This window comes from Toxotes jaculatrix, chromosome 15 (assembly GCF_017976425.1).
Source record: "Toxotes jaculatrix isolate fToxJac2 chromosome 15, fToxJac2.pri, whole genome shotgun sequence".
Classification (NCBI taxonomy): domain Eukaryota; kingdom Metazoa; phylum Chordata; class Actinopteri; family Toxotidae; genus Toxotes; species Toxotes jaculatrix.
In genome coordinates, this window is record NC_054408.1 from 18,234,253 (window position 1) to 18,250,562 (window position 16,310).

General features: G+C 38.9%; 1 protein-coding gene across 1 annotated transcript in view; it reads right to left on the reverse strand.

The window, feature by feature from the left end:
* Nucleotides 1-16,310, reverse strand: part of lrp1bb (low density lipoprotein receptor-related protein 1Bb) — a 241,714-nt gene that overhangs the window by 89,779 nt on the left and 135,625 nt on the right. The window contains exons 23-27 of the mRNA XM_041056911.1: nt 15,266-15,511; nt 12,528-12,725; nt 11,697-11,901; nt 5,567-5,731; nt 4,971-5,215 (exon numbers count right to left, since the gene is read on the reverse strand). Coding sequence (XP_040912845.1) covers nt 4,971-5,215; nt 5,567-5,731; nt 11,697-11,901; nt 12,528-12,725; nt 15,266-15,511 — 1,059 coding nt within the window. The remainder of the gene's footprint in view (nt 1-4,970; nt 5,216-5,566; nt 5,732-11,696; nt 11,902-12,527; nt 12,726-15,265; nt 15,512-16,310) is intronic.

Below are 16,310 nucleotides of genomic sequence, written 5' to 3' on the forward strand. Positions count from 1 at the left end.
ATATATGTTTTTTTTTACTGTACCTGTATACCGAATTATGTTTCTTTTATTGGTATTAAATGTTTTTACCATTTTTGCTTTTCTGAAATGGACTCTTAGTAGAACAGAGCTAAAAGAGACCCAAATACAATAAAGAAACTAACAGACCTCAGGCTGCACATAGGTTGGTGGAGGAAGAGCAAAAACATTGTGAACACTGGCTGTGAAAAGCCTTAAAAGTAATAAATAAAATCTTAAAATCAACCCTAAAACAAGTCAGTAGCCACTGTACTGAATATTTCTTCGATGGTAAAAACAGGACTCGAGGAGGTTTCTGAGGCAAGAATCAAATGCATTTTTATTTATTTATTTTTTTACCACAGGCTTAACATTTTAGCAATGGCTTAATCTGCGCTTTCAGGTTTTCTGGGCTGATCACAAGAACCTCTGATTTCAGGGTTCAATTGCAGAAAATCTGTGGACCTTCAGTCCTTCAAATCAGCTCGACATTTAACCAGACAGATCCAATCAGAGGTTTGAGATTGACTTTTCTACGTTTTTGACAGTAAATTGAAGCTTAGAAAATGGTCTGAAGTTTTTGTTGACGGAGGGATCAAGGCCAGGTTTGTTGAGAAGAGGCTGGACATGGGCGGTCTTGAAGTAGTCAGACACACAGAGTGAAAACAAAAGTGATCAGTAAATTGAGCTAAAGGAGACAACATCTCAAAATTTAGAGGGAATAGAGTCAGCTGGACTAGAGAAGGGTTTCAGCTGAAGTACATTGTCCAGTCATTTGTCAACATAAATAAATAATAAATTGGCTGATAATGACACCAGTTGGGCAGGATATGTCTATGAAGGAAGCAGGCATGGACATGCTGGACCTGATACGATCAGGTTTGGATTAAAAGGGCAATCAATAATATTAAAAAGACTTCTGGGACAACTGATAGCTGTAGTAACTAAATTTGAAAAATATTTTGCTCTCACACACACCTCCTGTGCTGTCTCTCACGCTTGCAGACATCTTCACTTGAGCCAAGGTGAATTTAAAATCTGGCTTTTACAGGGCAACATTATCTAGGGTGGAGTTACAGAGGAAATTAAAGTTATTTACTGGTGCATCAATATTAGCAGGACAAGTTTCACTAGATTCTTATTTTTAGTTTCAGCCTGGAGTACAGTGTCAAAAACAATACAAAAGTGATCTGAGACTCAAGGATCAATTGCGCTGATCTTGTTAACGCTCAAACCATGTGGTAACACTAAGTCAAGGGTCTGACCATAATTATCTGTGGGGTCAAGACCATTTTGTCTCAAATCAAATGAATCTGTGACACATAGGAAATCAAAGTCGGCTGAGTTTGAACAATCTTCCACATGAATATTGAAACTGGCAACTATAATAACCTTGTCACAGGCAGCATAATTGGTAAGGGGAACTCTGAGAACTAAGAGAGGGAGACTGAATTGGGTAAAGGCGATGATAAACAACTACACAGAAAGCTAAGAGAGCACACTTCATAACTTGAGTGGCGCACCGCCATTATAGGCTGGCATTTAAAACACGTGTTTAAAACACACAAAAAGACATTTACAGGCCCGTCTCATTATGCCACTCAAAGAAAATGCATAGTTTCCAACAAGCAAAGAAAGGCTGAAAATAACTATGATTACAATACTGTTCTTGTTGTTGAGCAGAGAACAGTCTGTACAGACAGTTTGGAAAATAAAGAGCTGGCATTAATTTATAACAAGAGGAGAAATGGCACAATATGTGTGTGATGTTCTAGCAGGTTTCTTTTTAAATGCAAAGAGAAAACAACTGTTACGCTGGGTTTGAATGAACTTTACTCATCTTCTGCCCATGCTTTGGTTTTCGGGTTGGTCTCTTGTTCAAATGAATCTAATGAAGAGACATGGAAATAAATGACAGATTTTAAGTTTAGTCTTACTCTTTGTCACCCAGCAGGAATTCAGGATTATGTCAGTTACCCTGTTAATATAGCGTAGCAGAATGTCCAGGTTAAGACCATTCTTTGTTGATATTTTCTACCAGACATCCACAGCAAGCTGAATTTCATGAGCTTTTAACTAACTAAGAGTAATTTTAAAGGAGCAATACACTTGAAGGAGTCCGTTGAGAAATTCCTTACTATACCCTCATTCAGAATAAATCACTTCAGCAAAACTGAAGAAAGTCACCCACAGTTCAGTTATTTCCCATTATGCTGCAATAACAATTAACGCATCAAACACATTAATTTCTCCAACTACTCAGGATGATTTATGTCAAACAAGCTCATTCGAAGTTCGTTTCCCGGTCTCCTTCAGTAACATACTGGAGAGCCACATTGCATCACAAATGTGGCTTATTTAAGAGAAAAAATGCAACTCTGTCTCTGTGAGCTGGAAACAGCACCCAGCTGACTCAGTATGCTAATAGGAAAACATCACAACAGCGCTGCATTCACCTGAATCATCCTCTTGAGGGATGACAGGCAGCAACCACAGAGCCAAGGTGTTTGTTTGCTCTAAACTGTCAGATTCCTTTGCAAGAAATAGTCAAAATAGTGGTACTCTCTAAAAATAAGGAGAAAAGCTTACTTTTTAATCCAAAAATCATATTCTGAGAAGGCCCAGTGTAGTGACAATATAGTTTAATATGCAAGTGATTCCTTCCACCGAGAGCCTTATATTTGTTGTGCTTATTTGTTTCAAAGCCTATTACATTTGTCACGATAATAGTGCTGACACATTTACAGTGAGGCTTGTCTGCCTGCAAATAACTGTATGCTCTAAATTGCATAAATATTATATTGTTTATGGAAAGCTTTGCACACATTGAGCATAACAATTATGACAGTAAATAGATCCAACTAAATTATCCTCAGTCCCACTGTTTTTTTTTTTTTCCTCATTCACTTCAGGGAACAGGCTAAATTTAAGGAGAAAAAAAGGAAGGCTATGTACTTGCACTGGTACTTCTATTGAAGACTCCATAGTGCCAATATGTCCTGAAAATTACACACTGATTTCACACTACTCAATAGATCAAACTCAACCCAACAGTTGACAAGAAAAATTGGTGGAGCCGTTATTATTTTCTTTTACTTTCTGCTGTGTATAAATGTTATAAAGGTTCCTTTCTGATGTTCTGTCTACACTCAACTAATTATCTGTTATGCAGTAACTGTAACTATAGTAACAGGCCAATCAGCCTCCTAATTTGCAAATGCTTGTTACCCATTTTCATGTTAAAACAATGCCTTGCCTTTCAATTGACACCCAATGTATTTAGAGCCTGTTTATGCGTCCAGTGGAGCTCGACTGTGGCACCTGCTGAATAGCTCCTGAGACAAGCTGCATATTGCTGTTCAGTTCACCCATCTTCATCACACCCCTCCCTTTCTTTTTCTCTGATCCAGATGTTCAGGGTCGAGTGGAGCACCACATCTTCTAGACCTTGGTTCTGGCTAGAGTGGATAATAGCCAGTTTCCCCATCACCCCCGTTGAGCTCTTTTAAATCGGATTAGGCACGCTTACTGTCTTCTTTGGAAAAGCAGTCCCATTTGCTTACACTTATCTTTAGTGAACAGTCATGAGAATGCAGATACAGAGAGGAAACAAGCAAATTAACTTGTGACACACTGGAGAAGCAGTGGAATCACTAAAAAGATGTAAACCCGATTACCACAGCAATAATGCCAATTTAAGGATAGTGGCTCACATTTGAAGAAAGCTAAGGGGGTACATTTGAAACTTGGCAATGTATAAAAAGGCTGCTGTGGCAGAGACTGATCCATCCGTCAGCTTGCCCTGGCACTCATGGCTACAATGATCCATAATCCACTGTTTTATTTTGGCGAATCTGCTTTACAAATCAATCAAAAATCTATTTCAAACAACATATTTGCAAAAAAAAAAAAAAACATGATAAAGCAAATTGAAAACAGATTTCATGCTATTAATTTTAAGCTTGGCACTATATCTTATATGCTGATCTGCATTTCAAATAAAACTTGGATTACACATGTAGGCCTTGTGTCAGACAGCTCATCAGTTCTAATTATTTTTTGTGCTCTGGATCTTGGATTCTTGGCTTCTCACAAAAACACTTTTTTTTTCCTGAAGTGTTCACTGAAAACAAATAGTTCTGAATTGTTCTGAAATAGTTCTCAAATGAAGTTTCAGAACTATTCAATGTATTTCCTGTCATCATATCACACTATTCATATTGATTTGTTTTTTTGGATATGTCACCGGCAGATGTGGTTCTCATTCTGCAGCTCTCTTTATTCACATTCAGAAAAAAAAAGATTAAGTTTTAATATAGTAGTATGAACCTATTACAATAATTTGGATGGTGAGAAAAACACATTCAAAGGTACCATTAACTCAAGCTAGCTAATTCTCTGCATGAGTACCTTTTTCATTCAGACACATACTCTCTGATTGACAGGCCAGTTGGAGGCAAAGGCAGCTGAAATTAATTACATTGTGCCATATTTTTTCTCCTGTCACGACATGAGAATGAATTCTTTTTCAAAAGATAATGCATCCTCAGCCAATAACCAGTGGTACTTTAGGATTACAGCGACATACGATCTGAATTCTTTTTGTTTACCTACAGAGCACAATATGACACATTGTGATGAGTTTACACTTCGATAGTTTACACTAAAGGTCTTAAAAGTGAACAGTTTACAGTCTGAAGGTCAGAATTAGTTGAAGTGATGCAAAACCAAATATACAAGGGAAAAAACATGATTTTTTTAATGCATTTTTTAATGTTACATACATCTGTTCTGTTCTTTCCTGTTTTGTATCCTGTTAAATTATCAACTGCTGTCACAGTGATGGTATGATCTTAAGATGAAAATTATTCATAGACCTAGTTCCAGCCAACTTTGTGGACTGTCCCCTTTCTATGAGAGTCTCATCTCTAACAGTGAAGCCTGAAAAAAAAAAAAAAAAAAACTTTTCTCACCTTGTGGCTGCCTGCTGGGGTGGAAGATCTGCAAGTCAAAAGGCTGAGCACTTGTCTTCTGGATGACAGTGACATTGCGCCCAGTCCACTTATTCGCTCTTGCTAAAGTGTTCGTCCTCCAGTCCGTCCAGTACACATTGCCTCCATAGAGAGACACAGCAAAGGGATGGGACAGGTATTCATGGCCCCTGAGGATCTCAATGACCCCACTGCCGTCATAGAGTGCAGAGAAAATGGCATCGGAGCTGTTCAAAAGAGATCAACACAAAGGGTCATATCAAAGTTTAAACTGCTCGACAAATGCATTGAAAGTGAACAGTAGCAGTAGGCAGATCAAAGTGTAACCCTCCGGTCCACTGATGGAACTGTTGAATTGTTCAAGACCCACTTAAAACCAAATATGGCCATTGCGCTAAGATCTCTAAATATTACATGTCCTCCATTATTAAATGCCCACTGGTAGATTGGAGATTCAAGTTAAAGTTTTACTCAGGCAATGGCGAATTCTTTGCAGTATGTAATGTCATATACATGTGTTAAAAGTTATCAAAAGTGTGAATGCTTCTGCACACAGCATGAAAATTTTAATGGTATACCGTGCATCTGTCCAAACAATCCTCTTTTCCAGATGATCCAGAGTCAGTCCATTAGGCCAGGCACCAATTTCCATATCCTTGAACACAATGTGTCGGCCTTCTCCACTCATTGATGCAGCCTCAATTCGGGGGAAAGTAGCATCCCAGTCAGTCCAGAAGAGGATCCTTGGAGCAGAAACCCAAAAAGGCAACAGTTAGTACTGATCACTGTTTGCTTTTTGCAAGAAAAAGCAACAACAAACTTAATTTTTTCATAAAATTATTTTGATTTTATAGACCTTATAACTATATGAGAGCAAATTCTCTGCCATTTGTACCCACCATAGCTATTATGTAAAACATATTAATTAAATATATAATGCTTGTTGTGACTGTATGCATTAACACAGATAGTGATGATGATGACTGTCCAAGAACAGCACCAGTGATCCAGTGCAACCCTCAACATCTGTGGCTTGAAATGGGAGGCCATCTGTTGTATTATGACTTTTCACAGCTCAATGAGGCCGGAAAATGAACACTGTCATTGATGTGACCATTGACAGTATCCAGAGTGCTACTCCAACCCAGCACACGTCACTTCTGCCCTGACTTGGTCCACAAAGTCAGCTAGAATGCGGGAGAAAATGGGTGTTCAAGCTTAAATCACATACTGACGACAACTAAACAGCGTTAGGAAGAAATATCCTTGTCTAGATCAATAGCCGTATTCACTTGATAAGGCCTCCCTGATCAATGACCCACTCCTTTGAGTGGATTCAAGTAATTAGATTAGAATTATTGCCCTGGAATGGAAATGCGTCTTTAGGCACCAAAAGCACCCATTAATCCTACTCTGCACAGCCATGAAATGTAGTCATCCTCCCAAATGTGAAAGAGTACTATAGGAGAGAGTGCATGAGGAGATTACTCATTTTTTAAGAGTTTTAAATTGATTTTAGGAATGTCTGGGTTTTGCTTTAATCTGAAATATACTGGCCACAGTATACAACCCCTGGCCAGTTCTCAGATACATTAATCCAAAGTAAGCTCCTAATGTGAAATACTAGCAACACAGCAGCAGCAGTGAAGATATATTCTTTTTTTATTTTTTGGTTTAATTTGCAAAATCATATATCATCTAACTCTAGCATGCCATATTCTGTAAAAAGGAAAAGCATACAATTTCCCAATTGTATTTCCAGAACTGCAGCAGGTACAGAAAAAGTAAACAACTACTAATTAGCTACAGTAGCTAATTAGTTTTTCACTGCTCTCTCATAAAAGGAACCACACTTTTATCACATTTGTGTATTTAACAAATATGTATACGAATTTATCAAAGTGGAAAGTACCAAAATTTACTCTCTGAATGATTTTTTTAAGCAAGCATTACACTTAGTTAATGTCAAAGAGTGTTCTGCTAAGTCTTTTAGTTTGGTAGATTAGGGCGAGTGTAGGAACACACTTGCTGATGTAAAATACTTGAAAGACATCAGGAGAGCAGCTGTGGAAATGTTGACTTGTGCTGGGTAGGAATTTTTCCTTCTCTGGGTATTTTCCCTTTATTATTAGGTATTTAGGTCTAAATGTATTATTGGGTCATGTTTCTCCACAGGTCACACACACAGGTCCCTTACTGCAAGCTACGGGTCATTGTTTATTTCTAGCATGGCTGATAGTGTACAGCTGTCCACTCTCCATTGGCAGTTACCATAGTAACAAAGGTCAAGTACAGACTTTCAGACATAGGACAAGCCAGAGTCTCCACTGAATATATAACACATCATCACATCACACCCCATTACCACAGCACCTCTCAGGGTCATGATTTACACACATCTTCTCTGAGGAGGACTTCAGTGTTCCATAGATACACGATTCTTTGTTTAGCATTAGGAACCCAGTAGAGTCTTCACACATGAATGGATATTATGTGGTTCCATGAAGAATAACTTCATTTGGACACGTAGTAAGTATAATGTAGGGTTATCCCACCAGGATGAACTATTTGATTTGTTTTTGTTTTGTAACCAACTGTGTCTTTTAGTCAAATGATAAAACCCACTGTAAACTGCATAAATCAAGAGAGAGAGGAGCAGGGCGGCATGGAGGCCTTCCAGCCAGGCAGCTACTATCACCACCAGCCTTGAATGAGGATTTCACACGTGTGATACAGATTCCAGTCTTGCGGCTACAGCTGAGTCTGGAAAACAAACCATACTCATGAGGTACAAACATCAGACTTGCAACATGCAAGGCCAGGCTCTCATGTTAGGTGGAAGCAAGGACTTGCCTCCTGCTGTAGGCTCACATTTCACTGGGTAACAACAGGAATAATTGTCTATTATTTCCCTTAAATAAGACAAAGCATAGCCGATATGCACAGTTATTATGAAACAACCCATTAATATCATTACAAAACTGTATGAAAAGCTCTTGCTATTCAACTGAGAAATATTTGGCGTTATCTTAAGATCAAATCAAAGTACATGTACCTATTTGGCTGAGTTCAACAACATGCAGTTCATTAAGTTCAAGCCTGCAATACAAAGAACAAATACTACAAACTACAGAATTATTCCGTACACTGCCATCCCTCCATTAAAAATTCATTATTAATTTCAAAATCAAGACATGACTTGTTTGAAGGCTGAATGCAGGGCAGTTTCGTTGAATGTAAACTAATGTAATCTTTGCTTCAGATACATAAAGGATTGTGGCATCCCGCCCACATCCCACAGGCTTCTCCATCAAGGTGCCTTAACCAACCAATGAAGTCACAGCACAGTGACATGGAAAAGATCCTTCACCAGTTTCAACACCTGTTTGGCCTGGCAAACACTGACGGTTGTGTTTGACAGGGTGCCTGTCCAGGACAGAGTCATACCTGCTGGGAAGTGAACCTCAGTCTCGGTCGGTGCTTTTTCCTTATCTCACTCAGGTGCCCCTAAATTTTTAAAACCTTTTCAGCATCTCTCCTTGCAGAACTCATTTCTCCGACTCAAAGCAGCTGCTGCTAGGCAACATTTCTTACCTGCATTATGTACTAAAGTTTTATTAACGAGTCAAACAAAAAGAATATGATCCTGTTGACTTTTAGATGTTTATTTATTTCCTTTATTATACAAAGAAACTCAAGAAAGTATGTGAATCATTTATTAAAATTAAACTTAGCAAAGTTTTTGAATTATGTTACTGAACAAGCAAAAAATAAATCATTTATCCTTGCAGGCCAATGTGGATGGATTGACCACTGTCAAATTGCAAATAAATTCAGATTGTATCTAAAAAAGATAAGATTTAGCAAAAGATGTTTTGGCTTCTCGCTGCTACATACCTACCTACATACCTACCACCATGCCTTCAAAAAACTAATAATATTATGGTTGAGTTCAATAAAAAAAAAAAAGACATTTGTTCTCCACATCCAAATTAAGTTAATCCAAGTAATTCTGTGGCTATTTCTCATTGATCATGGGGCAGGAATGCTGCATGCACAGAAACCCTTCACATGCTTACAACTGAAACTGTACTTCACTACACAAACTGTATAAAAATCACAGCATTTTGGGCCTATATTTTTTTCTAAGGGATTTTCAAACCTGCAAAAAGCACTGCAACAAGCACTTACTTGGTCAAAACCTCAAAAAATCTTCCAATGACAGCTCTTACTGCATATACAGTAAGAGCTGCCTTCATGGTAGTTTATTCAAAATATTACCAGTGATGCACCATGTCTCGAATACAGCCAGATGTGCATCATATCTGTATCATCTGTCTGCCTCACCAGTCAGCACCAAGGCTCTTGCTGCACATTTGTTTTACTTGTGCCTTGTACACGTGAGTAACGGATCAATGGCTGCTCTGTGCTCAGGAGGTAGAGCAGGCCATCCACTACTCACAGGGCTACTTTCTACATGCCTAGGCATTGTTGTGAAAGACATTAAACCCCAAATTGCTTCCAACAGTCAGGCCAGAGTCCTGCACCAGTCCAATTCTGCCCTGCACCCACAAAACTCAGTACTAGTGTTGTGTCAAAGTCGAAGTTTCCCCTTACATTAACCTGAACCTCACGTTACCCTAACTCTATCATCTAGAGAGTGAGCGTTACAGAAAGCACAATTCTAAGGGGAGAGAAACACTGTCTGAGGGGGGAAAATACTTCAATACAAGACCTGGAGTGACCCGTTTCCTCTCTAAATCAAATCTGGACCTGACCAGACCTCTACTCAGAACGTTAAATACACACACAGGCTACACATTCATTTGCTTTAAAACTGATCCAGATTGTATTAATGTAGGGTTTGATGGTTGGTCTGAGGTTATCTGTCATTCTGCATAATGTACTATCAGATGTGCAAAACACGTATGTAAGGCAAGGTGAAACAAAAGATAATTGATTTTTGTGGTAATCATCTCTTCACATGTCCAAAGTGACAGCCCAGCCTTGTCTTCTTGAAACTATGTGTATATACAACTAAACTACAACAGCAAATGCGCTTTGCAGGAAAAGTAATCGCTCTGGATTACAGACAGAGTCAACATTTGCACTGCCTAAATGGATATACAGTATTATGTTTATTATTGTTTAGCACCTCCCTTACACTTTAAGCTCAGATGATTTGTTTACATTTCATCCAAAGGACAAGCAACTAAAGATAAATTATTCAAATCATTTTGTCAGAGATTATTTATATAAATATATATATATTTATTTATATACTTTTATTTCCATCACCCTCAGCATCCCCAGTCCCACGGACCCTGGAATAAAACTCTAGTTCTAGACTCGCTAGTTCTATACTAAAGGCTGATCTGTGGTCAGAGAACCACAATACATTTAACTGACCACTGAAAAACAGAGTAACACTGAAATAAAACACTACACAGCCAACCATGAAATCTTGCACAACTTCAAGTCTCAACAGTTAACTACGACTGAATGCCTAACAATTATGATACATTGTAATGTGCTTCCCACAAGGCTCTATAAAACAATTCAAGGCACAGTTAATAAGTACAAACATCAATGGTTAAAAAAAAGAAAAAAAAAATCACATACACAGATACACACAGATTAGTGAGCACCTCTCCAACACACACACACGCGCTCAAACATTCACACAATTTCTTCAGTGTTCAAGGGCTACAAATGCCTTATCTTTGGGCTTAAATTCTCCCTTACTCCCTCACTTGTTATCTTGTAATATGAAAAATGTTCCTCATAACAAGGAGATAACAAAACAAGTTAGTAAGTCATTGCAAGATTACTGTTCAAAATAAAGTTTGTATTTCATAATAATAAGAAAAAATCCAATAAAGCAAAGCAAACATGGATATGATGCCTGCTACCTATAGAACCATGCCCTGATTGATGTGAGGATTTTCCTCTTTGCCCGTGTGAATGTGCTCTGCTCAGAAATTTAGTTTCATTTCAAAAGGTTGGGCAGCAAAGTTCCAAACTGTTTCACAGTCCACAACATCATAAACTCTTCCAGGTTTGTAGCACAAGTCAGACCCATTACCCCAGGTGTGATGTCGGTGCTGACCCACGAAACACTGAATTCAGCCCATTAAAAGGTTTATCATAGCACTTGTTATAACAAGGAAAAGAAAGTATAATCAATGCACTGCAATAGGTGTTTCCTCTAATGACTTGCTTGCTGACTGTAAGGCAAAGGAGAGGCTGCCATTTCAGAGCCACAGATCAGTCTACAAACACTCTCCCCATGCATCTCAGCAGGAAAAACAACTATGATTGTGAAAATTGGGCCCTGAGGGGAATGATGAACAAATGAGAACAAAGCATATTTTGGGCTTTTATTCGACTATCTTGAAATGTTTTTTTTTTTTAAAAAAAGGGTAGGTAAAAGGGTAGTGAAGTGTGTAAACCAGGAGCAGTGGTTGGGGGGCATTAGCTACATCAGTTGTCATTACTAGAATGGAGAACACAGCACTGCTATTGATGTATTCCATATTTGTTGCCTTAATGGACCTTAACACAGCAGACATCTTCATACATCAAGGCAGATGCAGAAGTGAGGAATACAAGGAGGTTGAAATTTTACTTTATTCCAATAATCTCAGTGCTTGATGGATAGCAGAGCTAACAGCGGGCTCTGTATATGAGAGTTAGTGTATAACATACCCCTGCCCTGGGTCGAGAGCAATGGCCCGTGGATGCTCCATGCCTCCAGCAATCAGTGTGGTGCGCATATCTCCATTAAGCTTGGCCACCTCAATCTGGTCCAGATTGCTGTCAATCCAGTACAATTTCCCTGTAATCCAGTCCACAGCCAGGCCCTCTGGGGTGGCCAGGCCATGCTGCACAACCACCTCAATCCCTGTCACCCCTGAAACAACAACATAAACATCACAGCAGCATGACCATGTAGCATGCACAGACATTGTATTTAATGGGCAGCGGTGGATGGTTTCTTTTTTACCGTGCTCAGGAAAACAGTCTAAAGGCAGAAGAGAAAGCCCACAAACTCTGAAGGAAAGCTTTTCCATGTAAATAAGATTGCTTGGTTCCATTAAGCATGGTAAAAGAGTTTTCCAACAATATTTATAATCCAGCTGTTTACAATTATTCTTAGATGTTGGGGCTTTTATGTGTGTCTCACAAAAGGATGGAATAGGCACAGCTAAGAGGCCATTTGTATGGCTCCATGGAGGGAAATAAAGGCAAGAGGGCTCAGTGAATGTGTAGCCACCCTCAAAAATACAGAGTTAAGGAGAAGTTCTGATTCATTTTATGAGGGAGAAATGCTCTATTAAAGCAGATGAAGGCTTCCACACCTGCAGTAATTTTTAACTTTGTTGAACATGAGATAATTTTTTTAGGGAAAGACAATATCAACTCACTGTATCAGAGCTAACTATGTGTAATGACAGTAGCCAATACATCAGAGCAGTTCTTAGATTTATAGCAAATGTTTGTGTACATGGATGCATGTACTTGTGTGTGTGTGCATACCACCAGATTCAGAGAGCTTTCCCCTGTAGATCTTATCCTCCACTACGTCTGTCCAGTAAAGTAGGCTTTGATTAAAGTGGAAGTCTAGTGCAATGGTGTTCCTCAGCCCCGGCACCAGCAGGCTGTAGTCCCGCTTGTGAAGGTCTATTCGTCTTATCTCATGCCGGATTGAGAAAATGATGAAAGCCTCAAAGGGATCTGGTCAGGAGGAGAGACAGGAAACAAGCATTTAAGAGTGCCACCTAGGACCGAGCAGTGTCTTGAGTAAATTGTTAATCATGATGTAGTGGACAGTGTTTTGAACTACAAAGCTGTGACTGCCTCTGTTTCCTTTAACAGAAGTGCAACTGGAGTGTATCAATGACGTTTTCACGTAAAGCTCCAGCACATTTTCTGAGAAATATTATTGTAAAATGAAAAAAAAAAAGTAAATGAATAAAAATAACAATAACACTATACTACACTGACAAATCATGTACACAGCGATTTTTTTTAAAGTTAAAACAAGATGTGAAAATGTTAATTGTAATGTAAAAACTACATCTAATGTCATCACCAGATGATGACATAAAACTTGCACATAGGCAACAAGTTAACCAAGACTGTTCCTTTGGTTTACTAGCAGAAAGGGTTGATATTTTTCTGACCCTCAAAGCTAACACATTTCACATTAGCTAAAAAAAAAATCCAAATGTGTAGCACCGTCTATCATTGTCTAGGACCCACAGGTACAAAGGCAACAAGAAACACGCATTATGGGCCTTTTTCACAGAACACATTTTGACATGTCATAGTAGGAAAAGCACAGGTGTATATAATAAAATTAATAATGCCTGAATTACATTTGGCTGCTTCAGTTTCGTGGTACTGATATTGTGCATGCTGGCTCACTGTCATACAGTCATGGCATAATGGGCCACTTGAATAGAATAAAGCCATTGTTAATGCTTTTATCATCACCTGTGCTTTTTCCTACTGAGACATGTCAAAATTCCGCTGTGAAAAAGGCCCACTGTGCCTTTTTTATGAGCAACACTAGCTCACTAGCTAACAACAACATATCACAATGTTAGAATGGCAAGGTAAGTGATCACCAAAGCAGATGTTATACTGAATTATATATATGCACACACATACACACACACACGTCACTATATATAGTCGAGTTATTTTAGTTATTTTGATTGAATTCCATCAAAATATGAATTTCTTACAGTTGTTTGCTTATATCAAGTAAACTCTGAGGAGAAATTGAAACAATTGACCTTAATTTAGTTCCTTAAATCTAATTCCCTCTGCTTGCTCTCTGTTGAGCCACTGTGTAGAGGACCAGATGCTTTCACCACTAAGTAGTGCATATTTATATGCATCAGTTATAGCGAAACCAATTTGTTACCAAATACTTTGGGAATCAACACATTACATTTTTTTTTTCATTTTCTGAAAAAGTAGATACATTTGTGAGAAGTCTCTTATGAGAAATACATTTTGTAGGGTCTCTAAGACGTCGCTAAATCTAGTGACAAGTCCTAAAGCTGGCAACAGTGCTTGCATACTGAACTTGTCTGGCCTTGTCCACTGAGGCTTAGTTCAATCAGCAAGATTATTTCTAGCTCCAGAACAGCTCTGCTTGTCAGAAATATTTGTAAAACTAAAACTCGAAATCCATCACACTATGACAAATGTACACATTCACACTAATTAATCAACACACAGAACCCACCCTGTACTTACACTCACAGGCTTTCAAATACGGGCCTTTTTTTGCAAAGCCTTATCTTCACTGCACCCTAGACTAACAAATACTTTAGGGAACAGAACTGTTTGCATAAAAATGCAATTAAAATTGTGTCCTTGCTTCAATGACACATTTCAGTGTTGTAACCAAACTAGCTACACTGCTACCCGAGAGAAGATTTGTACTCGCAGGTTTTCCTAACAAATATATTACAGAGATATGCAAAGGGAAAGGAGAAGTAGATGTGTACTCGGGACTCCACAAAGAATTCAATAACACCTCTCTCAATATGAAATTGGAATGTTTGTGTTTGTATGCGCAATTTGATTAATGATGAAGCTATAGAATTCTGATCGGCTTCCAGAGAAAATTGTGTTTTCTCTTCCTGCGTTAATGTAAGATTAGAGCTGCAACTGCCATCAATCCTGGAGTGAAATAGAGAGGCATGTAATCAAAACGAGGTCCATAAATCTGAATGTGACAAGCCAACAGCGTGTGTGTAACTATTGTATTTCAAGCAGTCTCATCAAATAGATTATTCAATGACAGCAATCAGAATAGTGGAAAGTTTGAATTTATAATGCGATACTACACTGGTGAAACATTTGTGGTTGTATGAGATTAGGCCTTAAGTGAACTTCTACACAGCTGAACGAAATAACAAAGCTCTGGTGGTTTGAGAAGGGAGAACATGTTTCCTTCACTCAGCATCAGTACAGATAGAAACAGACAGGACTCATCACCCAGATGCCTCTTCAGATTTGAAAGTGATTGAATTTGACCTGACAGTACTCTCAATCACCATCTATTACTATTCAACAGACCACCCCTGCACTTTTTCAGCACTCAGAACCACTAACACAAGAAACTTCTAATTCTGTAGTTTGACTTTTTTTTTTCTTTTTCAGTTTCTCTTACCTTAAGCCCACAGCTGCCCAGCATCACTACAACCAACAACATCACTAAAACAAACATTAAAACAAAATCTAAGGTCTGTTACCTGTGCTGTGACAGCTGTCTCCGTCTGCGTCGAGCATCCATCCTGGATAACAGGAGCACTTCACCGTGGTCTTGTACTGCTCACACACCTGGCTGCACTTCAGGTGATGGCTGCAGTAGTCCACCACCTCACACGTCTTGTTGCTGGAATCCAGGTGAAGCCCAGGGGGACAAGTGCATACAACCCCTTTTCCTGGTGCCACAGTGCACTGGTGACTGCAGCCCCCTCGGGCTACAAGACACATATCTTGGGTAGAGAGAGGACAGAAATTCTTAGAAGCTGTAAAGATTCTGGAGGAGAGAATGAGATTTAAAAGAGCACTTGAAAAATATGTTTGGTGTCTCTGCAAGACAGTATTGCCTGGCCATCTTACATAATGCCTAATATCCAACAACAGCATGAATCCAAAATGTTTTATGTTTGAACATAATGTTGCAAGGATAACACACTTTTCACTCACAGCTAGAGATCATAAGTCAAGCGCAAGGAGTGTGTTCACAATTCTAATGAGAATAAAAGTGTTGTATAATGAGCAAGCCTTAATAAGGCAGGTTGTGTGGATTCACCTGGGGGTGAATGGCTTTTATTTCTGTCACTGCTTCAAAAACAAAACTGGTAAAAGAACATAACGCTTCCTTTCAGAAGTGATATGAACTAACTTCATGCTCTGTAATCTTGTTAGAAAGCTCTTTTTCTGCGCCACACACCTGGTTTTTGTTTGAAGCTGCCGGGTCAAGATGGAAAAGAATACTGGTGAAAATGAAACTGCTCTGGCCTCTCTTTTCCCACTGTGATTAAGACCTGTGTCTTGTGTGGGCAAAGACAGCATTGCACTCTCTCAGCAGGGGGGTGTGTGTGGATCAATCAGACCCTCAAGATCCTAATTGTCTATGAGGAGGCAGAATCCCTCTTTTCTGCTATGATAACATAGACACTCAAGGGTCCTGCAGGGCCCCGCCAAGACTTGGTTAGTGACGCTCCAGAAAATGAACCTCCGTGTTTACACTGCTCACTTTAAGAGATTAGATAGTTCGGGCTAGTCACA